At 37.2% G+C, this 25,638-nt stretch overlaps 1 protein-coding gene across 10 annotated transcripts in view; it reads left to right on the top strand.

Moving 5' to 3' along the window:
* Positions 1-24,849, top strand: part of Clc (clathrin light chain) — a 50,435-nt gene extending 25,586 nt beyond the window's left edge. For 2 of the 10 annotated variants that reach the window (XM_068354418.1, XM_068354408.1), the window contains exons 3-9: positions 2,214-2,315; positions 3,950-4,267; positions 5,446-5,484; positions 9,849-9,938; positions 11,107-11,218; positions 21,774-21,785; positions 23,908-24,849. In XM_068354418.1, the coding sequence (XP_068210519.1) occupies positions 2,214-2,315; positions 3,950-4,267; positions 5,446-5,484; positions 9,849-9,938; positions 11,107-11,218; positions 21,774-21,785; positions 23,908-24,082 (848 nt within the window). In that variant the 3' untranslated portion in view covers positions 24,083-24,849. Of the gene's footprint in view, positions 1-2,177; positions 2,316-3,949; positions 4,268-5,445; positions 5,485-9,848; positions 9,939-11,106; positions 11,219-21,773; positions 21,786-23,907 lie in introns of all 10 variants that reach the window. The other 8 variants (XM_068354402.1, XM_068354387.1, XM_068354446.1 and 5 more) reach the window with 6 other exon arrangements.
* Positions 24,850-25,638: the final 789 nt, after the last annotated feature.

Genomic DNA, 25,638 nt, shown 5'->3' with positions numbered 1-25,638 from the left:
TCATGCCTTCAGCAAGAACATCGGATTTTCATCCGAAACGGCTACATGTTCTACATCTTGGTTTTCTAGCCAAACACGAGCTGCCTTCTCGGCCTTGACCAATATCGTTCGTTATTCCAAACTTATCGATATGGTTGGAAAGGAACTAGAAAGAGTATTATGTCCTGTAGAGCTCTTAAGTTCTTTTTTAAAAAAACCTTTATGAGGCCCGTCTGAAGCTTTATGGTGTTCAGTTAAGAATTCATCTTTGCCTATGTCAGAGAATTCTTTATCCTATTATTTTCAGACTGTTAATACGAGAAGCTCATTCCCTTCTGAATGAGGAAGACCAAGCTTGGCTGAAGGTAAGGACACACGAAGTTAGAGCCATCACAACTTCCGTGACCTTTTAATAAATAGATCTCTGCAAAATATTTTCGACGCAACCTTTTGGAAAAGCTAATCAGTGTTCGCGTCTTTTATCTTAAGAATGTCCAGTCTCTTTACGAGAACTGCTACACTCTGGGACCATTCGTAGCAACGAGTGCAGTAGTGGTGGGGGCTCCACCACTACAATTCCCTAATTCCAGAACCTTTTTAATCTTTCTCTTGAAATATTTCTGGGTTGTCCGGAAGGCTAAGAAGCCTTCCGCATCCTGGTTGATTTGGCGGGTGGTCAAATTCTTTCTTGAGAAGCGCCTAGATTAGAGGTTGTGATGAGGTCCTTTAGTATGGGTTGCAGCCCTTAATACTTCAGCACCTAGGAGTCGCTCAGCATCCTAAGAGGATCGCTAGGCTCAGTAAGGAAGACGTACTTAAAAAGGCAGAGTAATGGTTCAAGTCGACTTCCTTACCAGGTACTTATTTATTTTATGTTTGTTATTTTGAATAACGGCTAAAATAAGATACGGGATACTTAGCTTCTTTGTTAACATGTATGCTGGTCTCCACCCACCACCCTGGGTGTGAATCAGCTACATGATCATCGGGTAAGATTAATATTGAAAAATGTTATTTTCATTAGTAAAATAAATTTTTGAATATACTTACCCGATGATCATGAATTTAAGGACCCGCCCTTCCTCCCCATAGAGAACCAGTGGACCGAGGAGAAAATTGAGTTCTTGTTGACAAGAAGTACTTGAGTACCTGCTCACAGATGGCACTGTTGTGTACACCCCCACCTGTATAGCGATCGCTGGCGTATCCCGACCGTAGATTTCTGTCGGGCAACAGAGTTGACAGCTACATGATCATCGGGTAAGTATATTCAAAAATTTATTTTACTAATGAAAATAACATTATTCTAGGTTGTATGAGTAAATATTGAGGTATTTGTTCCATTCTGTAGTAGTGAGACTGGTTCTGTATTCGTCAATTATTTTATGTTCGGTCTAATATAGGATTTATTGCATGACCATGTACTGTAGGTTTCATGTGAGGATGTAAGTAAAAAATATTTGATTTGAGCCCTTTTGATATACCATTTGATTTCGTGCAAAATTGTTTTGTCATTTTGGATAATATGTTATATCATGCATGGTTACAAGATGTACCTATTTTTTATTTGCAATTTTGTTTTTTTGCCAATTGATGAAAAAAGTAGGTTCAATAAAATGCATGTGATCTTCACACTGGCTGCACCAGTATTGCTATGTATTGGAATTTGATGACCTTTTTGAAGATATATGAGAGGATGAATATCTTACCCCTTCAATGGTCTGAGAACTGTAGTCTTATTGTTTGTAACTTTACTTGGATTAATTCTTCTAATAAAATTGAATCTGATCCTTTATCCAAGTAATGACAGTACTCTACACTCTTCTTCTCTTATCCCTCTAATACAGATGGTTTTAATGCTAGAGAGATTCAGTTCTTTCAGATTTCATATTAAAAGTACTATACTCTCGGTTGTTGAAAATAAGTGATAATGAGGCTTGGTACCGTCTACTTGTATGGATTAATGATGCAGTAGCTGTTACTAGCTAATCAGCAATACAAATAAGGCTCCTAAATCTCTTAGTTTGTATTCAAGGCAATATTTTAACTTTCATATTGTATTACATGACATCAAACATAAGCAATACAATTATGTTCTGATATAAAATAATATAGACAAAATTGATTACGGTACTTTAATTGATATTGGATCTCTTTTGCTTGAACATTTGTGTTGAATTCTTGTTGCATGAGCAAAGAATCTGAAGATATGCATGGTGGTGTCTCATCTCCAGGCCTTGATGGCGCAGCTGACTTCTTTGGGGGTGCCCCCCCTATGAATGGTGGCCCAGACCTCGAGAGTTTTGAGATGCTGGGCGGAGATGAGGTTGCCCGAGGTCAGTGTTTTTTTAAAGCATGTTTGTAATCCTGTATCAAAACAATTATTTCGACTGTATACTGTATTGTTTTTTTAAATAATTATGTAAGAAAAGTTTATGCATCTGGAGCTTAATGTGTGTGCATCCTAGGTTTTAGTTTGTTGCTTGCATTAGACTCATGGCAGTATTGCATGCCTCTAATATACAATGAAATGAGAAAAAATGGTGGTAATAGAAAGCGTGTTAGGTATAAATTGGCTCAGGTTTTTAAGAAGCTTTATTATATATCCCGAATAATATTACAGTATGTATAGTACTATATTTTTTCCTATTGATTGTTATAGGCAGTAGACTAGCACCATCATTATGTTATATAGGCTTTCTTATTTAAAATTTCCGTTTAATGTTACATGCTAGCTATCTTTATGCCTCCATCTTTGGCTTTGTAAATATTTATTTGATTTAGTAGGCTAATTTAAAACATGAAGTTTATATTCTTAGGTTTTGATGATCATAATACTTTGTACAAAGGTTTGGTTATCTTCTTAATAACTTCACTAGAGTTTAGACAGTGAGTAGGTGGCTAAAGGGTTCCTGAGTGTTGTGTGCCTAATGGTTTTGCTTGTACAGTACTTGCTTCATCATTTACAGTATTTGAAAGAACTTGAGTTTTGCTTGCATGCCGCTGCTTTTCACCTTCTACAATTTTTCCTTTAGAATTCAGGGGGAGAAACTGTACATTTCACAATTTCTGTAGAGCATTATCTGCTTTGTTATGAATAAGAAACAAAGTAAATAAGGCCATACAAATTTTATGTTTTAGTGTACAGTCCTGCATTTGCTTTGAAAGCTGCAGTGATTGTAGTCAGACGATATGTCCAGACTTATCCACTTGCCATTATTGATGTAAGCACAAGTTGGGGAAGTGGGAAAGGTCTCACATTAACTTTTATGGCTTAGATTTAGTGTTTCCTGGGCCCCAAGGCAAGTCATCCAATCCCCAGTAAATGACCTTGTAATTTGATAGTTGCTTTTTGGAGAAAGCTTATGTAAAAGATATCTAACTCTCTGGGTGCTGTTGCCAATGCTAACTATTTTTCCTCTTCATAAACTTTATCATGCATGTGATTTATTCTTTTGATACAGTATTTATCTATTTAGTTAATATTTATTTTTAATTAATAAAGCTGTTCTATTACTGTGGTGAATATTTTTTGGGTCATAATCAATACTGAATAAATAAATATATATTTATATTACATCCTTTTGGAATTATTTTCCATCTTTCTGTGTACATCTTTCAAACTGTCGTTCATTAATACTGTACTTTTCTTTTGCCTTTGCTGTTATTAATCTGTGCTCTTTGGTGATTTATGGTCATAAATATTTTTTTTTAGTTAGCCACATTTCTGTTACCATTTTACATAAGCTCAGGCTTGTCTTTCTCCCTGATCATATGATGTTTATAAACAACCACTACGGTGAAAGGTATGAATATTATTGAATAATTTTTCAACACAACAAGAGAAGATTGCAATAGTTTCATTTTATTTTTGCCTGCTTTGAAAGAAGAGTAACAGAAATGTGGACTAGCTTTGGTGACATAACTCTGCACTTTTTTTCTTCTGCCATTGTTGGTGCCTCTGCTCCAGACCAAGCCACGGCTCCATCTCAGCCCTCGGGAGATGATCCCTGGGCTGCTGGCCAGTCTTCTGAAGCACCGCAAGAGACTTTTTCTCAACCTCCGGTGGATGGAGGCCTTGGGTTTATGGAGCCCCTGTCCTCCCAAACAGATCCAATTGGTGAAGGAGAGGGGTTTCTGCCCACCTCCGACCTAACGGGAGCAGCCGCTGACGCAGCAGCAACAGCACCCGAGAGGGATTATTCAGCCTTTAGCAATGACTTTGGGGAACCAACCTTACCAGCTGGTGATGCCAGTGCTTCTGCTGGGGTTTTCTCTGGTGTGGGTGGTGAGTTGGTCTTAAAAAGGGATGTGGAGGAGATCGTAGTTGCTCTCGGTGCTCTTTTACTTTCTCCCTGCTTTGGGGCATGACATACTTTAATTTTTTTTGCCTCCCAGATAATGCTTTCAGAATGCTTAAGTAAAAAATTATTTGGAATAATACCTTTTGACATTTAAAAATTTGAAAATGGTAGTTGTGTGGATTCTATTCCATTGCGTCTTCATATTTGTGAATGCACTTTGAGAATAACTAAATCTAGTGCTTCAAAGAATTAATTTTATTAGAACTTGTTTCTTATGCTTACATATTTTTAAATTAAAAACTTAGACATGTCATTTGCCTTTTAAGTATATATATTTTTAAGAATTCTCTGATTTTGCAGTTTCAAAAAATAAATTTTCTGATTATGCAGTTTCAAAAATTGATATATATAACCTTTAGTTTGAGATTATTTTTCTAAAATGAAGTAATTCATGACTGTGGGAGTGAGAATAACATACTGAACTTAATAAGAGATGGCTTTAGAGCAGACATATGCTGAAAATATGCACGTCTTAATATTTTGCATTTTTGAGGGAAATGGTTAACAATGGTTCTTGAATGAAGCATGAAAAAAATTGTAATATATAAAGTAATTTGGATCTGGATATCATATCAAGTATTTTACAATTCCAACTAGGGTCATTTGCCTTTTATTTTTCAACTTATGAGAGTATCCCTGACTGATTCCACAGTTCCATGGAAGATCAATATTAGTTTCAAGATTTGTGAGGTTATTTAGTCAGTAGTTAACAAATTTTTTTGGTTTATTTGCTTTGTGGTGTATGTATTGTTTATGTAATGTGGTAGCTTGGCATAATGGGATGTTTAGTGTCATATGATTAGGTGGGCTTTATGGCTTATGCATTTCAGTAACTTAATCTGGTAATGGGTGCTTTCTTTTTCATTTTATTCTTTTTGTTAGCTGCTGTCATTTTAATACAGTACTTGCCAAATGCCTCCTTTAGGCTTTTCCAATATTAACTGAATTAATTTCATGCGACTGCTGGAGTGTCTTATACCTGGGTTCAGCCATTTTGGCTCGGTCAATTAAAGCTAATGTTGGGCTAAGCCTTTGGGAAAGCATTTTTAAGGTTGAAGAGCCTTAGTATTCCTAATGATTTGACACATCTTGCAATTTGCAGAATCTGACCTTCCAGAATCTTCCTCATATCCTGAACCAGGTAAATAAATATAGTTTTTTTCCGTGAAACTCAACAATAAAATGTGTTTTTCTTGATGCACACATGACGAAAGCTCTTGATTTTTTCTACTCGTTTTGGATTTTTCTTATGTAAAATTTTTAATTATCTTGCTAAGGTTTTTTGTCAGGGCCTTCAAAGTTTTGTTGGAGATATTCTGTTTCCTTATGGTGATGTTAATCAGAAATAACTTATTAGATTAGCCTTTATTATAATACAGTATATAATTTAAATTATGATTGTCGGGATATTGAATTACTGTTCCGTTACTTTTAATGGTATATATTTTATTTTGTGTTTGCATATCAATTTTATGTTTTACCACAGACCCATTAGTTATGATTAGTCCTGTGCCATGGTCAGCAATATCGCAGACACTAGTCCGCCTTTATAAAAGAAAGTATGGTTAAACATCAGCCCTCTGCATGAGTATAAGGATAGCGTGCTCTGGCAGGTAAATCATTGTATCATTTATGACTCTTTAACACATCATAAAAAATCTAGCCTTATTATTAAGTTACTTAAGATGTCTTGATGAATAATTTTTGTGTGCTTTTACCACAGCTCAGACTGTTGGACAGACTGAAGGGGTCGATTGGTTCACTCATGTACCAATGACACGGTTTACACCACTCATTGGATACATTGACTTTTTCTAGTTGATTTCACAGAATTGCATAGTTCCTTCAGGCTATTTAATCTTCCCCTATTCTACATTTATTACCTCTGCCAACAAAGTTGGGAGGAGGTTATGTTTTCACCTCTGTTTGTCCATTTGCTTATTTGTGTAAAACTTGCTGGCTACAATTTTTAGGGATTAATTTTTATGTTGAGACTTGGAAATGACTAAGTTTTGAAAGTCCTAGGTCAAAGGCCAATGTTGAGCTAAAAGGTTGACCGTATTGACTGTAATCTCAACCACAAGTTCGTACATAGTTGTCACACAAGACTTTAAATATGCCTAAGGTCTAGAATCTAGTTTGATTCTGGGAAAGGCAAGGTGTTTTCAAGAAATAAGCTACACTCTCATAGTGCCTTTCTAGGTCCAAATGTAATTGAGAAAAGTTAAATTTTTAGTTTCCCAATTATTGTATACTATAAGTATGTTTGCTGGGTGATGTTTTAGTTCCCTAAGTAGAAGTTTGTTTGCTTATCAGAAATGTTTCTACTTGGATAGATAGTAATTAGTAATGGCGCTATATTGCCGGTCCATTACTTTTACTCAGTTTTTATTTTTCTGAAAGGAGTAAGCATTTGCTTCAGCCAGCACTAGTGTTTTCTTTTTCTTGTGCATTGGGTTTTTTGGTTTTGCTTTCAAAAAATGTTAGTAGGGAGTTACTGGTTACAGAATATGGGCTAATTAGTTCACATTTAGGAGGCAGCGTCCATTCAGTTTGTTACTAATCTTAGGTTTTGTGTGTACTGTACTATGTAAGTTTATTTCTATGCCGATACAAATTTCTGAGTTATTTAATTGGGTTACTCCTAGTCTCGTTTTCTACGACCAGACAATCAAAAGAAAAGAGTTTGATTCCATCATAATATAGTTTCTAGGAACCTCAGTGCATGGTGGCGTGGGGCGCCATCGCATGACACACTTCACTATCCTTCTGGTCGTTATGTTAAGAGGAAGTATCCCGTCTTCTCTCTACGATCTAAACATCTGCATTCACCACACATACCCTTATAGTGCTTGTGCCTTGTGTGTTTCTTTATTATTCTCTGCCACATGCACTACTATCATCATCTGTGAGTTATGACTAGTAAGCCTAATATTATGCATTCATGCCCCTGCAGCACCTTCACAAGTATGGTAGATGTTGATCTGCATCCTGGTTACCCCTCTTGCTATGGCAAGAGATGTTCAGGGGCATCGCCATGTGAGTGCTGTAGGGAGTGGCTGTCCTCCAAGTGGGAGAGATATCATTCTCGTCACAAGAAACGAACTAAGCGAGATCGCTCTACTTTGTCTTCTTCCAGCAGTGGTAAAAGTTATCCCCCAACCTGGTCTTTCATGTTGGGGAACCCCCCCCCCCCAGGCTTCAGTCATGGATGACAACAGCCATAATTTTGTTACTGTTTTATCACCCAGTGTTGATAATGCACAGTATGATCTTGAGTCGATACTTAAAGCGGATGCTTTGGCTACAGCCGCTGCACTCCTTGAGCCAGAGCCAATCTTAGTACTGTACCTTCAGTCCTTGATAATCCTATTATGAATAGATCTCCCTCACCTCTACGAATATTTTGAGTGGTGAACCTTATATGCCGGATTATCTAGAGAAGATCTTTCCGCTCTTGAAAGTATCTCTAATCCAAGCATTGAAAGTCTCCCTTTGTTCCTTTTCACGGAACCCTAGAGTTTAGCCTGCCATTTCCCTTAGTACAAAGGCAGCTTGGTTGAAGACCCTCATTACCAATCTCCAGCTTGTTCCCATGAGCCAGGCTTGCCTTGTATTGTACACACATGGGTCCTCGTCATTGATCTCCTCTAAAGAGTTCCCAGGACTCGTTCCAGGACTCTCCATCTCTTTATTATGAGGGTGGTTGGACCGCTTTGGATGGCTCCACACCCCAAAACTTGACAATACCAAGCTGTTCTTTACCATTGTCTTCTTCTCATTCTAAGCCTACTACTAGTGCTAAGAAGTTGTGTGACAAAACCTTCATTAATTCCCCGAGTTTTGTCTATTCACAGTTCAGCATAACAAGTCTCTACATGCCGCTGTTCCTGTGTGTGATTTCACCCCACTCGCCGCCATTCCTATGCGTTATGAAATTGATGAGTTCCTCCAGAATTTTAGAAACCACCTTCTAGGTGAGGTTTATCCCCTGGAAGAGGAACGTGATTGTCGATCAGCGTATTATGGTATTGGATACAGGTGAAATCATTCATTCACATCTTATCACACCATTGTTCTACCTATTAGAGTTCTGTATCGTTTGCTGTTCTTAGATCCATGTCCGAGCAGGTGGGCCCTAATGGGTAACTATGCAAGATGTGATTCCTTGATTTCATTCAGCCCCATATGTGTAAGCCAATCTTTGGAGGTTATCCTATATTCTTCCTTTATTCGAGGTGACCCATTTCTTGTTGGTGAGGGAGAATCCACAGGACAGATCTTCACTAGGGTTAGGCAGGGCATTGTTAGTGGTCTGACTGATACTCCATGTACAGTATGCAGTCTGTATTTTGAGGTTTCTAGTTTTTTCACGTTCATGAAGCTCTTCCGTGATTTCATACTTCTAGGTTTACAGCGATTGTAGAGTTGGTGCCTGGGATAATTTCATTATTTGGACTTTTCCTTCCTAGCGATGAAGTCTCAACGGATGTCAGTTGGTGCGGTGCTGACTAGTCTGTACAAAGCTGCTGGTAGGGGTGTTGCTCTCAGTGTACCAATGATTAGTCGCAAGCTTTATCTAGCTAAATATCCACTCTTTTGGTGTAGACTGATCATTCCCAAATGGGAGCACAATATTCTTCATTTGAGTAACTTAGTGTTTAAAGGTTTTGTATCAGCTATCCACTTAGTGGATGCTATTTTGCTGAGGAGGTTATTTCTGGTGGCCACATTTTTCTTGAGCTTGTTGACATGTGCCTTGAAAGTCTGTGTTCTCTCAAGAGTGACACCAAGATAAGCTGGATGTAGATGTGAAATAACTTTAGTGTAGTTTCCAATAAGCTTAATTCATATAAAAAAAATCATCATATTTGTATAAGGTAAACTTTTACACAGTTTTGATGTGACGGGATATAGTATTGTAGTCTTATAGACTTGTCATTCTGAGTGTTATTGCTGCCATAATAATACAGTCAGAATAACAAGTCTACATAATCTGTATATAATTTAAGCCCTGAAGCTGTTTATCCTTCCCAAAACTAACAAAGTATGATCCCAAAGAAGTCAAGAAAAATATCAACAAAAAGCCCGATAATTGCAAAGAAGTGTGCTAGAGAATACAAATGAATGCCTTTTGTTGATATAACTAACTTTTTCTTGGTAAAATACTTCTTAGTTTTTTCTTTACTACATGAAAATGATATTGATATTTAATATATATCAAGAGCTTTTGTCTGTGCTACATAGGGACAGCATTAGATTTATGAATGAATGCCAAAGGAGAAGGGTTAATACTACATTTATGATTAACATTTAGCTTTATAGTCTGGTAATGTATGTTCCATTTTTTATAGGTTTATACACAAACAATAGGTATGAATTTTTAGAGTAAAAGGAAAGATATTAGATTTATTTTATTCGCTGTATTCATATCTTTTGTTTTTCTTCATTTTTGTATTGTTTTTTACAAATTATTTAAAAAAAAAAGATTCTCGTTCTTTTCAGCTCGTTCCCCTGTCCCAACCATCCAAAGGGAGGAGCCTGAAAAGATTAAGATTTGGCGGGAGGAGCAACGCATACGGCTAGAACAGAAAGGTTAGGCTATTTAATTATTACGAGTTGATATGGCATACAGTATACAGCATTTATAATTGCCAATTGCAATTACGAGTTCACCATCTGTATGTACCAAGGCACTCAGGGAAGTATTTGCACAAGCCTTTTTTAATAATTTCCGGTAAAATCTTGTGTTTACTATCAGGAATTTATAGCTTCACTGAGGTGTCGAAGGTTTAGGCAACAGTAAAATTTTTTAAAGATGTGGAAGAATCAGGATAAAGGATAGTAGCAGTGTTATGTAATGACATAAGCCGTGAAAGAAAATTGGGACCTAATTGAAATTCAGATTAGAGAGCATAAAACAGTGTAGAGAGAACTTATTTAAAATGTAATAGTAATTGAAAAGCTGAGCTAGTAGCAATATAAGCATGAAGGCTATGAAGCTATAGAATGTAGATGAAATATGTTTCAGAAGCCATTTGTTCTCATTTTCAATACATGGATTTTAGCTTTTATTAGAAAATTATCAATATGTTTGCACTGTTTGAAAGCACTGCAATCACAAATATTTTATTTTTACCAGAATGCATCGAAAGTAACTTGTAATCAAAGAGCATAGCACTGTATAAGCCAGAAAACTTCATTTCCCTGTTGCAACCATTTACCTCATATGTCGCATCCTTATCTTATTGGTGAATCCACCAATACTCATAGTTCCTAGTGCTCTAGTTATTGAATGAGAATAAGTTTTTATTAAATAGATTATGGTATCCTTAAGATCAAGATTAGTATTTCTATAAAGAAGTTTAATCAGACCACAGTGTATCATACCTTGATTTGCAATGATACTCGAAAGATTTTTCAAAAATTATCTTTGAAGATTTGAACCAGTTAGAAGTGAAGATTTATGATGAAGCTCGAACTGCACAGATGTTAGAAGTGGGGCAAGTAGGGAGTCATTGATTATTTATGGGTTAAGAATGAAACCTGTCGTGATTGCTCTTTATCTCAGAATGAGTTTGCCTACGTAGAAATGTTATTTACTTAATTACAACTGTTATCTTGAGAAAATCAAAAGAAGTTTTTTTTTGGTTATTACATATGAAAGCATATTAAACTAGCTTTTGTACAGTAATGCTGTTTATTTATGTCCAGGTATGTTGGAAAAAATTTCTCTCTTTATACAATCATTTTGAACTTTCAGACATAGAAGAAGAAGAAAATAAGAATGAATTACGAGAAAAGGCAAAGAAGGAATTAGAAGAATGGTACAAACAGCACGAGGAACAGGTAGCAAAAACACGGCAAGCTAATAGGTATGTTATAAAAATTGTAAACAGTTGTATCTTGACTTGATGCAGTACTACATACAGTATGTTCATGTTAATGTTGAGAAACTTTACTTGTTCCGATAAGGATACAGACTCATCTTTTTTATGGATGTCTTCACTGAAATTACTGTGTAAAGCTTGTAATTAGAATGCCTGGGAGTGATAGGATAATGGAGGTATGGAAAGAACTCTGGATCCTAGCACTGGCCACTCAATTATTACATGTCCACCTCCAAAATCAGCCTGTAGTTGACCAGGTGCAGCTCTTACTAGCTGGGATAGTCAATGGAGGGTTGGTAATCCTTGTCCCCATTTTTACTTCAGCCTCCACTTTTTTGTGCCGGATACTTTCCTAAGAGAGTCATGGTGGGCAATAAGGTCTTTAGTACTTCCGCTGCGGACGTGCCAAAGACCTTATCGCCCACCATGTGTAACCTCAGTGATTTTGCCTTCTGCGACTTTGTCGAGGACATGAAGTCCTCTCCAGCTCAATATATCTTACCACTTGCATGTTAACTATTCTGTGTGGTTTCTTATTTATGCCCGCATCAAATCCAACAGTTCCTATAAATGAGTTGAGAGAGAGAGACACGAGTTTGAGGTTGGTGAAGAAAAAGCAGAGCTTCTACCTTGACCTCATCCTTGTTGTCCTCTTCAACTCTGCATCTTCTTTGCCATCCTCAACTTCCTTTTCCTTTTCCGGAATAGAAGGGCATCAGCAGAGAATGGGCGAGTTTCATGACATATCAAGTCTTGTATGTCACTCGGAAGGGTCAGGACCTCTTATCATTCTCATTTGTTCCCAAGTTTGTGGCTAAAAACCCAGAATCCATTAGTTCCTAGTCACAGATGTTTTTAATCTCCTCTGCCAGATGCTTTTGGAAGTTTGTGTCACTATTTACACTGAATTTTAGACATTGTAGGGACAAGTGTTGACATTTACTTAGTGTCGGCAGTTTTACGGAATGTGTGTACAAGAACAAAATTTATTTTTGACTTATAATAATTAAATGGGAATGCAAGTCCTCAAACAAGTAGATTCATAGATTCATTATCCCCAGGCTGAACTAACAAAGTTGGGAGCGTCATTCCTTTGCTTAGTTGACTTTTACCTCTCTCTCTTCCTCGGGACTTCCCTGGATATGTTCTACTTAGGACTTGTGGTAGCTCCCTAATTTGTTGTGTAACTGCCTGAGTGCCTTTAGGACAGAATGACATCCTGTTGAAGATTTACAGTACAACGTTAAAAGGTTGAATGACAGACATGCTTGGTCTTTCTCTACTACTGTCTCCTTACTTGCAGCCAGGGTATGTATACTTTCTGGACAGACCAGATGCAGATAAATTACTTAACGGGATATACTACACTTGGTCATTTACTTGACAAAGAAATGCTACTCCCTTATCATCTCCTCTTAACAATGAGGGAAGCTAGGCAGCAGAGCATATGTCGGGGAATGCGTGAAATTTAAGTCCTTCAAGCAGATATTTCCTCATAAAAATAAACTTTCAGTGGAAATCTTTTAGAATTTACCCTGGCACACACAAAGCACAGGTGCTAGTGGTTGTCTAACCCATCACATCACATAAGTCAGTTGTACAACAGTTCATAAGGTTTGCACTTCTCTTGCTTACATACGTAACCAGGAAACTAATGTTTTGGGAAAGAGATGAACACCCCAGTATGTTGAATAAATATCAATACATTCCACCTAAGGAACGAGACCCCATATTAATGATGGAAGGTTTGCATTTATGTCTGTGACATATTCCACCTCCAATCAACCCTGATTTCTAGTCTCAATTGCTGTTGAAGAATTGACTGGCCAGTGTCCAAGCAGAGAGGTTATTTCTATACCCTACTGGTCTACCACTCCCTGCCTCTTTCTTTTAAATTGCCATTCTTGCTCTGCAAAATATGAAGATATCAAACTAATACTGGGTTTGTGTTCTAGAAAACAATTTGCAATTTTGCGATGCTTTTAACACAATTTTTTATCATAAATAATATTTTATGTACCATATTCTTAGGAGTACTTTATAGTACTATTTTTTGAAGGATGCAGTTAAGGAAGAAGGAAAAACTGTTAATGATAGCAAGCTATAAGTTTAGGCTTTAAGCTTTTTCTGTAAAAGTAGTATATGTCATTTCAATTGACTTGCCAATATTTTCTAAAAATATGTTGATTGTGGGCAGTTTTGTCGGTAGTTAGAAATTAAAAACAATCTTGATTTTGAGTTTTTAAAATAAAATTTGTTTTACCCTTCAGTGCTGCTAAAACAATTTGAATATTGTTTTTTTTTTTTTTTGCATGAGTTTGATTCAATTCATTTGTAAATTTTTTGCAGAACTAGAATGAATATAAATTCTTATTAGACAAGCCATGACCTGATACAGTTTGGTTGTCTTCTGTTTTGCTTTTTATTCTTTTTAGTTTTGAGATTTACCATATTGATCTGTTTTAGATTTGCTCCAAATATATTTTATTGGTACTATGATATTTACAGTATATTGTCTTGTTTTCACACCCATTAAACTGTTGGATGGAGTTCAGAGGTGGCTGGTTTGTTTAATGCAAGCACTGGATTGGGCGATGCATGCCAAGACTTCTCATTAAATATAATTTTGGTAGTGGCAGTAAATATTCATGATAAGACAGATACTGTCAGTTCTTCCTCCCTTAACTTTACCAAGAGATGGAATTAAAGTATATAGCACATAGCACAGTCATTAGTTCATTGGAATTATTACTCCTTGCGTGATACACTATAGGCTTCCCATACTTATTTAACTTTTACCTTGGCTCCCATTTTATTTCTACCATCCTTACATACCAACATCTTTTAATTTTTACTTCACTGTGCAATTTCGGTCATTGTTAAAAGCAGGTAACAACAGAGGAATCTCTAGCTTTGATATCCTAGTTCTGCTAGATTTTATAGCTGGCTGAGTTTTTTTTAATTGGTCTCCTACATTTTAAACCACTCATTCTGATTGATCGATGCTATTTCTGAATTTTACCCTTGCATAGCTGAATGAAATTTATGACAATTATTTACATTTTCTGTAGACTCATATACAAACCATCCTTTAAAAGGAGTATGATTTCAGCGAAGCTGGAAACTCGGCCGTTAGAATATATGACGAGGTGTCGGTAGTTATTACCAGGTAGTGGGGAAAATGCTCACCCCCTACCAGCTCACTGGAAAGCAACTTTGAATTCAGCTGTTGAGTATAACAGACATACTCTTTTTAAGCAAACTTGGCTTATCAATTGCTTATTTCTTTATCTTTACAGTGTGTGCCTGTTTATGTAGAAACCATAAATAGGCATGTGGTCTTGGCCTTGGAATTCCTGGACGACATCGCGGGACATTAGACGTATGAGCAAGCCTAATGTGGATACCTATTCTTTGTCCTGCTTGCTTGGGGGTGGGGGTGACTGAAAGCAGTCTTCCCCTTGTGAGGAGTGTAGGGAGCAGTCGGCCTCCGAGTGGTGGAGGTTCAGCCAGAAGAGAAAGAAGAAAACCAAAAAAGATTCTTCCCCTTTGGATTCTACTGTCAAGGCGAAGGAATTCATTAGTTCTCTTATTTCTCCTCTGGGAACTCGGGCTTCTGATCCTTCTCTGTGGCCCTACTCTAATGCAAAAAAAGGCTGCAATAATTTAACCCTTGAAAAAGCCCTGACATACAGCAGTATCTCCTTCCCCTAGAAATGGAGATATCAATTCTGCTCTCAGTCAACCCAACAAAACTAATTTTTCAGATAACACTGCTAGTGATGAAACCCTAAATACGTTATGACTGTCTTTAGCACTGGGAGGAATCCCTTCTAGGAGACCCCTTCAAAATTTTAGCCTCGTTTAAAGCAAAGTCTCTGGTGTTAGAGCCCGTTTCATCTGCCACACCTGCTGAGGAAGCCCCACTCAGGATTAAATTCTCCAGCAGGAATAGTAGCTAGACAGGTGTCCTCACCTTTAGAAGTACCGTCAACTTTAAGGAAGTGCTCACACACTCCTTCGCCTCCTTGCCTCTTACGGGGTACACTTTTATATGATAGAACATTTCTAAACTTGGACAGCCTTTACAGGACGAAGAGGAGAGATTATCTCCCAACAGAACAAGGATGTTGCTAACTCACCCAATGAAGATTCGCATCATTGCAATGAAATTGTCTTCCTACGGGAAGCCAGCTCTTCACCCTCGCACGTGTTTAGTATTATGAGCGCTGTCCCACTGAATCTCTCTCACCTGCGCATGAGCATGCATTTTCACCAGATAACACATACTCTTCAGTAGAACCTACTCCTCATCTTGCATGCTCGTGGTTTTGAGCACTCTTCAGTTTGTCTATGCTTAAATTTTAGAACGGGTGCCTCTGTGCTTGTTCGCTACTTTAAAAGTCCAGTCGTGCGTAATACTCTGCAAAACTCACTCGTCGGCTTCTTCGCACTAAAATACCTTCTTACTTGGAAGACACTTGGGTCGCAACATGCGTATCATGATGAGTACTTCCCTGCTGATAATCTAATTTCACAGTGTGTCAGTCAGTGAGAAAGTGCTCTCCTGAGTTACCAAAGGCACTTTTTTTAGGATTTTTGAGAGAGTCTCCTAGCTCTCAATTAGTAGATGACTAAATAGCAATAGCACATACATGGTTGTCTCCTTGGGCTGAAGCGCGATCAGCTTCGTGCTCGCATTCGTTGAAACAGGAAGGTATCCCTGTTAGGAGTCGAAATAGCGACATATGATTACGCCCATGTGCTCTCCTAGTGATCTTCCGAGTGCAAGCTCTCTTTGGCAAAGCTTTCCGGTTACTTGATTACCCTCCTTAGATCAAGAGAAAATGCATTCAAAGCACATTCTTTCGCAGGTACATTATGTAGGTGCTCATTTGCACGCTCTCCTTTAGATTCGGAAGCTTCTCATGATGAGCACTCGCCTACTCACATACGAGCTATCGGTAGGATGGACTAGATTGCATGCAGCAGGCATGTTCCAAGTTAGATATTCATGCGCATGATACACGTTCACATTCCCCAACTCTCACTGATTCCTACATCTACCTTAGCACACACTCGTCAACGATCTCCTCATACTGTATTTTTACTAAGAGCACCATTCATGATCTCAAGCTCTCCTGGTTCAAAGTGCTCTGCTATTTGCATGCCTTCACCTCTGAAAAAGGAAAACCTTCGAATGAACATGTTTATTAGTGTGTTTTGCTTGTACGAGGTGCTTGCCAAATGGAGACCTCTCTAACAACAAATTAATGAGAAACCTTTTCAAGGAATATTCCCCCTAGAAGGTGCTCTGAAGATATTCCTCAGAGGAAGCACAAGCTTCCGCTTCGATGCCCTAGTCAATCACGGTAACGGACACTTCAAAGTCTGTTAGACAAGATACTGAAGAAGACAAGTCCGCGGAATATTAATCAGGTATGGTTCTAGGAACGGAAAGAAGCTCAAGACTTAATCGTCCTTCCCCAGACTGCGAAGAATTATCCTCTCCTTCAAGAGGTATAGATTCACGGGAGAAAATTAATCCCGAGGCCCTGCTCCACCGGAAGCAAAGGAGATGAGATCAGAGTCGGTTATCTGGAGCTTAGCCTTCATTAGACTGGTGAATGATTAGGGAGAACCAGCCAAAGCACTGAAGAAAGTCAACAAGACGTTCATTGAAGAGCTCTTTGGAGTTCTGCAAGTGACTTAAGACACCTTTACGCAATTGACAATGCAGAAGGTTAACGGTAGAAGGAACTCGTTTAGGGTTAGATGCCCGGATAAAATCTTACCTCCAGCCCTCTCTTGGCAATGACGTATTTGCGGAACCAAAGACTCCACGGGGAATCTCAACCTACCATCTTTTTCACCTTGAAATCAACAAACATGGACACTATGGCTACGGCCAGCTTTCAAGCAATATTATAGTTTGACCACTGGTTAGGTATGGTGGCTTTCTTTGTCTCTTCCCGGGACCTGTCAGACCTGGAGAAAAAGAAACTTTACGAACTTGCTTTTGTTCTGGGGTGAAGAACGCCATAGCCGCAAAATTAGCAAGACAAATCCAACAAAGAGAGGCTTTAGTGTTTCAAAATGCTTCGATTAGTAATAGTCCAACCCTTTTCCTTCCTGAAGAAGTGGACATGGAGGAAACAAATGGAAAATGAAGGCAATCTAGCCAAGACTCTTCTACCATGCCGTCTTTCAGGAAAACGACAGCAGCACCATGAATGAGACCAACCACGCCTTTGAAGTTGGTGCTCAAGAAAATGGTAATCGGGCCAAAGTCGACACCTTCAGCATTGTCCGCCTGAATGCCAATGGATGCCTCCCAGCTGTTTCGGACAACCCCAGAAAGTGGAGAAACAGCAGAGGGTCTACGTCCTGTTAGGCAGTAGCTATGCGACTGGCATGAACGAGGGCTATCCACATTGAACCAGTTTGTTCTCCAGACACCATTCAAAATGGAGTCGCCAAACTCTGTAAGTAATGCCACCAGGAAGAATGATTACAGTATATGTTCTCTAGATCTGAGAAATACATATTCCCAGATTCCTGTACATCAGTTGCCAAGGAAGTTCCTCTTGTTCACACTTAGGGGCAAAGACTTCCAGTTTGAAGTCCTGTGCTTTGATCTGTCAACTGCCCCCAGGTGCTCACTCGAGTGTTCAATTTCGTTTCCGTATGAGCACATGCCAACAGCATCCAACTACTAAGGTTCCTCAATGAATGTTTAATCCCGTTATCTTCCAAGAGACAACTGTTACATCTCAACAGACTTTTTTCCTTTTGTTAGGAACCGGGAGTCGAGGTAAATCTGGAGTAGTCCAACCTCAGCCCCAAGCAGAAGATGGAGCACCTAGGGATGAGAATGGATATGACTGTTGGAAAACGTCTTTCCTTTCTATGATCAAGTAACCGGACTCTAAAAGGTGGCATTTCCTGTTCTAAATCTCCAACAACTTCAAGCTCGTCAATGGCAGCAAGTTCTAGGACCACTTGCCATCATTAGAGAAGCTGGTTCCCCACGGCCATCTACATCTAAGGTCTCTTCAGTGGGTCTGAAGACATTGTTCTCAGAGCAAGTTTCCTCCTCTGCAAGTTCCTGTCCATCAAGAAGTAAGATCCGGTCTGGATTGGTGGCTGAGGGACAAAATTCCATTCAGTCTCCATTGGAGTGCCTTGCTCCAAAATTTCAATTTCACGGATGCATCGAAGGAAAGATTGGGCGTACATCTGAGGGAGCAAGTCAATGCATTCCTCTGGTCGAAGGTAGAGAAGAACCTTCATATGAATATCGTAGAAATGAAGGTAGACCTGTAAGTACTACAGTCACTCCAACAGAGTTTGATAGGTCACTCAGTAGCATTGATGAGAGACAACACTGCCTTAGTGGCCTACATCAACAAGCAAGGAGGTATGTATCTCAGCACCTCTGCGACTGATAGAGTCCCACGAGTGGGGCATAGAACAACGCAGTGCTGTGGGGCAGGTTCATTCCTAGCTAAAGGAATGTAATAGCCGACAAAGTAAGTGGGAAGGGGCAAGCTGCTGGGTCAGTGTTCTCTTCATCCTCAAGTGGCAAGGAAGCACATGACTTTTTGGGGTTCCCTGACTATAGACATATTCTTGATGAAAATAAACGACAAACTCCCAGTGTATTGCTTGCTAATACTGGATCAGTCACTGCATTAGAGGATGCCATCCAACACTCATGACAAGACCTCGACATAGTGCTTTTCCGCTGTTCTGTGTAATCAGAAGGGTAATTAACTGTTTGTGGATGAACCAAACTTCAAAATGACATTGGTAAACCCTAAGTAATCACATGCAGAATAGTACCTGGACCTTCGTATGTTGTTAACCAAGGTTCCAAGACATCTTCAGAGACATCATAGCTCCCTGATATACTTATTCTGCCATCCTCCTGAGGGAGAGAATGGATAGTTATATGAATTCATAATTTTACTTAACCTACATTACGGACTCATTATTGTACGAGAGTAGTTTCTTCCATGACATTAACCTAGCCCTATCTCCAGAGATAAGAAGTGGATTGGAATCGATACTCTTGCTTCTCATAAGGACCGAGTATAAGAACTCCCTTTCTTCCTAGGATGGAGGTTTATATCTGAGTAGGAACAAATCACCGATAATTTTTTTTTAAGTAATTTGTGTTTTCCTAATTACAGTATACAAAGCTGAGTCCTATAAATTATACTTTCCACCTCATCCAACCTGCAAGTTTTAGGTAAAAGTCAAAATGGCTTCTCAGTGAGCTGGAAAGGGCCTGTGGCTTCCCCCAATACTCGCCAGTAACTACTGGCACCGCATTATAAATTTTAACAGCTAAGCTTCCAGCTTCGCTGAAATCATGCTCCTATTGAAGGACTAAGGTTTGTATAATTAGGTAAAATACAAATAAAATTTTTTATATTTTTCGGGTAAAAAAACTGCTGTGATATTTACAGTAAACTATTGAATTTGCCAATTAGTATTAGTGCCATATACTGTACATGAATAAGAAGACCATAAGTCTGGTTGCCATTATCTACAAAAACCTTTGGAGTGGGTACCCTGGGTGACCTTAGATGTTAACAGGCATTTCGAAATGCCAGGTGGCCCAAGTAATAAAATGGTCACTGGATAAGGTGGGGCAGCCTATGGGTTAGAATGCAAACTCTGTTTTAGGTAATTGCAAATGAAAATAGATATTTCTATGAACCTCTGGGTTTTGTATAACTTTTCTCTGGAAGTTTGGTTTACATTGACATTTCCCCCAAAAAACTAAAAATTACGTTTTCTTCCCTTTTTTATAGGGTTAGGCCTCTAGTTCATAGTAGTTAATAATAGCAATAACCCCAGTTTGGGTAGACTGCATCTGCTTTTGTCTGTCTTTGTCAACTTAGGCTTGTAAAGTTGTGTTACCTCCTTCAGATTATGCAAGTGTTATTAATGATGTTATTAATTATAAGTGATTTCTTTTTAATAATTACTGTATAGAATGTTCAAAGGAGCATGATTCTCCTCCTCTGTTTAGTGTTGGGGCCAGTCGTGATTTAGGTAATCGTTAAGAGGAATGATGAAAAAGTATGTTTAAATGCTTGCTGAACAAATTAAGTTCCAGACAAAAAAGAAAACTATCTTTAAGTTCAGGGAAAAATATAGAGAAGACTAGGCTTATTGATTATAGTAGTTGGGATTATGATGGTAATGCCTTGCCAGCCATAATGAGCTTATAGGCTTTTATACTAATGAGCTTCATAAAACTCGTACGTTTAGATTACTTTTAAAAACTAAAATTATTTCTTTGTAAGCTTAAAGTAGATTCTTATTAACCATTTATTATAATAATTGCATATATAAATAAAATACAGAACTGGGAATGGTTATTTGTGGTTTAGCTCAGTGGCAAGTAAATTCAGAGAACCCCTTACCAATGAAAGTCGAGATATACCTAGCGTACCTTATAAATATTGTAACACATCTAAATTTCAAATTATAGATTGGACGACTGGAGGTCTTTTAATAGTAAAGGGTTAGGTACATCCACAATAATACTTTGAGATAAATCCTAGATGCTACAGTGGCTGCTGGTGATGTAGTCTAAGAACAATTGGTTTCTTTTATTTGATTCAATTCAATCAAGTCTGATAAATTCTTCTTTTGGGGGAACACAGTGTTAAATTTTTCATTTGGGAAACACAATGTTGGGTAAATTACATACTTCAGTGATTTGGGAAAAAGGTAATATTAATGGAAACGGATTTGCTACAAACTTTAGTTTGAGACACTTTGTTACCAAGATACTGTACTAGACTAAAGGTGAGTTTAGGGTATTGAGTATTATTTTAAAACATTGATTGACCAAACCTTTGCCTTCACTGACAACCTAACCCAACCCCTGTCTCAAGTGTGTTGAAGTCAGCAATATAAACAGTTCATAAAAATAAACAATTATAATTTCCGTACTTACGTGATGTTACCCACCCTCTTCCCCACTGAAAAGTTGTTTCAAATGTATAATATTTTGTTTCAAATTTGAAGCTTAAAAAAGAAAGATAGTATGTTGTACCCACGGCGTGGTTATTGCCATCAGTCGCTAGATTGTCCCAGTACTCGACTAGAGACCTGAGACTATTGGAAGGAAAGAAAATTTTGGGGAAATGTTCATATAAACTGACCTTTGCGAGAGAAGCAATATGAGCATCAGATGGGTTTAGAAATAAAAATTCTATCATCAGCATTTCTTTTAATCATATAAAGTGGGGAATTATTCAATCCAGATCCATCTTGTCTTGCATCCTTATTTCAAGACGACTCAAAGTAATAGGCAGTGGTTAATGGGTACTTTAATTTATAGTAATGTTTGCTAAAGGCTATAACTCATTTAGCTGCTTGTTCATGATAGATTTGTATTAATAAGAAAGTTACGATAAAACTACGTTTTAATATATTTTTGTAATGTTCTAAATTTGATTTATGATAATGTCATTGGTGGCTGTTAATGAGATTTTGAATATTTTCATGCCACAAGGGATGCGTGCAAGTAAGTAATACTTGGTAATAATTTGTAGCTAGAATTTCTGTTTCTAATTTTGCACTAGAAATATAAGATGCTAGTGGAAGGGATACCGTATTTTAGTTTAAAAAAAAGTGTTTACTTAGGCCTGTAGACTTTGTAGCTAACCAAACAGGATTTGAGATTGCAGTGATGTATTATTTTAATGGATTTATGATGTCCTTTATTAGCTTAATGGAGCACTGTAATTCTTGTAGCACTAATTTCTTCTACCAATGCACAGTAGTTCAACAGCTATGCTGTGATTAGCCAGGTGGAGTCGAGATTTTGACTGAAATGGTCTGGTCGTAAACGTAATATAGAATTGCATTACAGTATTAGACACTTTAGTTAAGCACGCACAACATAGAGGACTCCTTTCAATGTGGAAAATGTTGAGTGTGTTAAAGAAGCTTTCCCAAGATTTTGTTGTTAATTGTTGCTGTATTTTTTTTTTCTGGTTTGGATGCATGTAAATCTTATGAAAGAACAAATGAGACAGCAAACCTCTTGTTGAAGATGGAAAACAAGGAAATTAATCATGCATTGTTAATGATATTAGTTACTTTTTATTATGCCATTTGAAAATATTTAGAGGCTGTTTTAGCAAAGTCGGTAAATATAATTTTTCCTTCTTTTCAAGCAGTCTGTGTAAGGCTTTTAAGATCTTCAAAACAGCCTTTTGCACTTACCTGCATTGCTTTCTGATATTCGCTTCTCTTCGTTTCCTTATAGTTTCTCCCAGCTTAGCTGGCCAAATCCTTTATGAGACTGTTTTGAATTTTTTATTTTGCTAACTTTAAATTTTTATTGAAATAACTTTTTGGGCTCAAGCCATGGCGTCCTGATGGAAGGTTCCTGTTTGGTAGCTTCCTTGGGTATAAGAAAGCTACCAAACAGGAACCTTCCATCAGGATGCCATGGCTATCTCACCCAAAAATAGATTTTTCGCTTCGCTCAAAATCCGTTTTATCAGATGAGCACTGATAGTAAAAATGAAACAATGGAATTTTTAAAACCAATTTATAATAATTCAGTAACAATTATCTCATGATACACAAGTGCCCGTGGGCATAAGTTTTATAATGCAATGGAATCCTGCAAGAGGATTCTGTCTTAAGAATGCTTTTGTAAAGACTACATACATTAAAAGCTGCAGAGTTAGCTAACTTAACTAATAACATACCTCTGTGGTACAGGCATATTCAAAAGTCTGCCACCACTTGCTGGTCATTGCAGGTACTGTATTGAGTTTGCTGTACTTGTACTGACTTGAGCTAGTGTTGGAAGACTTGATTTCAAGTGTGTGTATGCAGTATTCATTGTTGTTCATTGGACAGCTACATTAAGATTTTTTTTTTTATTTTGTGTAGTACTGTACTAAATATATCTAATGAATGCTACATGAATTTTTTTTTTTTTTATCTTTGTTACTATTATTAATTTTTCTCATGTAAGGATATGAGTACTGTAAATTTCTTCATAATGAAGTTTTGTAAAAGCTTAACTTAAAAATACTCGTATTTGTACAGTTGCAATTGATGTAGTTAGTTGCACAGTTGTAAAATTATATTTTGCACTTTGAACATTACTGTTGCATGTTTGTAAAATTGTCTGGTTGATTACTTTCAAGAAAATGGGCATGAAATTACATTTAGAAAAGTAAATACCAGGTAATTTAGGATTACACATGATGAACATCATATGTATTGTAGGTTAAGCATAAGGAGGTTGTCAATTTTAGGATTCATAGTCATTTTTTCTTGTAAGAGGATTTGACTCTAGGGTTAAGGGTATAGTCTTTCACCCTTAAATCTTGATAATGTGCATTAAAGCAACCCAATTTTGGTATTTTCTTAAACTATATTTAGCAGAGTTGTTACTTAAAAGTATTATTCAGACATTGGAAAAGTTTCTTTATGGTGGTTTATAATTAACGTAGTACGCTTATCAAATTTTTTTAGCGTTGGTATGATTTAGGACCAATGAGTTAAAATCTGTAATGGGTTTTATATAAACCAATCATTATGCCAAATTCTGTACACCAATTAATTTTGTGAGATGAAAGTATCGACATGTGTTTCTTACGCCTTAAAAATAATTTTTTCAGATCTGCAGAAAAGGAACTTGTTGCAGACACAGCAAAGATGGAGCCTGGAACAGAGTGGGAACGTATTGCTAAGCTCTGTGACTTCAACCCCAAGACTGCCAAATCATCCAGGGATATTTCTCGTATGCGTTCCATTATTCTTCAAGTGAAGCAGAATCCTCCTGTCAAAGCTTAAAATTATGTGAAAAGCTAAGATTATATAAGTCAGTTCACTGTTAGGATTACCTTCTAGGAGAGTAAAGAAATACCGTTGGAGTTTTGGAAGATGGCCACACATTTTGGAAGCTGGGGTGTAAGTTGTTCGTGTATATAAAAGAAACTTGAGGGTTGTGCTACAGAAGACATTACAAAAAGAAATACAGCTTAAGTAAAGTAGATTTTGTTAGCATACTGGTTATGAATGTTGGTAATTTTGAAATAGTTGAGGAATTCAGTGGCTTACAAGAATTTTCTACAAAAGAATATTGTTGCCATTTGGAATCTGAGCTAATACTGCTATTATTTTTTTAAATACATACGGTGGGAGGGAGGTCACATTGAAGTGCTAACATGGTTTTTTTTTCCACAGCGTGATTTAATATAGGCTTCCAGATTTCATAACTCGTATGTTGATGATGCAATGGTATACTGCATCCAGTGTGTAATTTGGAATTAGACAATTGCCAGTTTTAACCGCAGTGTGTGAGCGGCAGCTGTGCATGTTCTGTTCCGCTGAGGGTTAAAATGTTTTAATGTCATTCATTATTATTTTTCATTGAAGATTCTTTATGGAGCATTGTTAACACGAAAGTTATTTTGTGGTTTCTGAATAGTCAGAGCTATCATTCTCATAGTATTGGTAATATATATTAACATTGAGAGTCTGCTTTTATGCATGAAAATTTGTGTTCATACATTCCTCATTATATAAAATACAGTATAACAAATAAATTAACATTAGTTTATAGTATTTTTTTTAATCCTGAATGAAGTGGTGAACATTTTTCAAAGGAATATAGTTTGACAGTAATATCGAATAAATATTTTTGACATAACTACATAATGTCAATCACATTGTATTCTTACTAAGGGTGAAACAAAGCGATGTACTCTACCTGGAAACTTTAAATGACCAAAATCAACATTGTCAATTTTGAATATACCTTTGATCAGCTGACCCACCCCATCAGAAATCTTGATACTATGCTGTTATAAAAATCCCAATATATTTAATTCTCCTATTTGTCATAAAGATAGATATTACAACATTCGAATCACGTTAAGTCGAGGTACCTTGTCAGATTTCATTACATACTTGGTCAACTGACCCACACAGTATAAACAAACCTTTAGTACTACAAAGAATTTTATTCAAGATCTACTACTATGCATTGTCCTAAAGATCCCAAAACATTTCATTCTCTGATTTTGACAAAGATACTATTAGGTCATTAGAATTTCAAGGTACTGTACTTAAATTTTTTCATTTACATGATTAAATTATTTCCATGATCCTTACCATCAAATAAAATGTTAATTTAAAGTGACAAATTACCCACTCAAACATTTGAAGATGCAATTTTTTTAGCAAACTTGTACCGACAGCCATGAAATTGCTACGGTATATAGTAGCGAAACTCACCAGTCAATGAATGTGTCCATGGGAAAAGCATCAACAAATCCAGTGACTTAGATTACAGTTTTGTCTCTACTAAACTGCTGTGAGAACTTTCTAAAGATAATTTCTGGGTC

This window comes from Palaemon carinicauda, chromosome 2 (assembly GCF_036898095.1).
Source record: "Palaemon carinicauda isolate YSFRI2023 chromosome 2, ASM3689809v2, whole genome shotgun sequence".
In the NCBI taxonomy this organism is placed as follows: Eukaryota; Metazoa; Arthropoda; class Malacostraca; order Decapoda; family Palaemonidae; genus Palaemon; species Palaemon carinicauda.
This window is presented reverse-complemented; position numbering and strand designations above follow the sequence as displayed.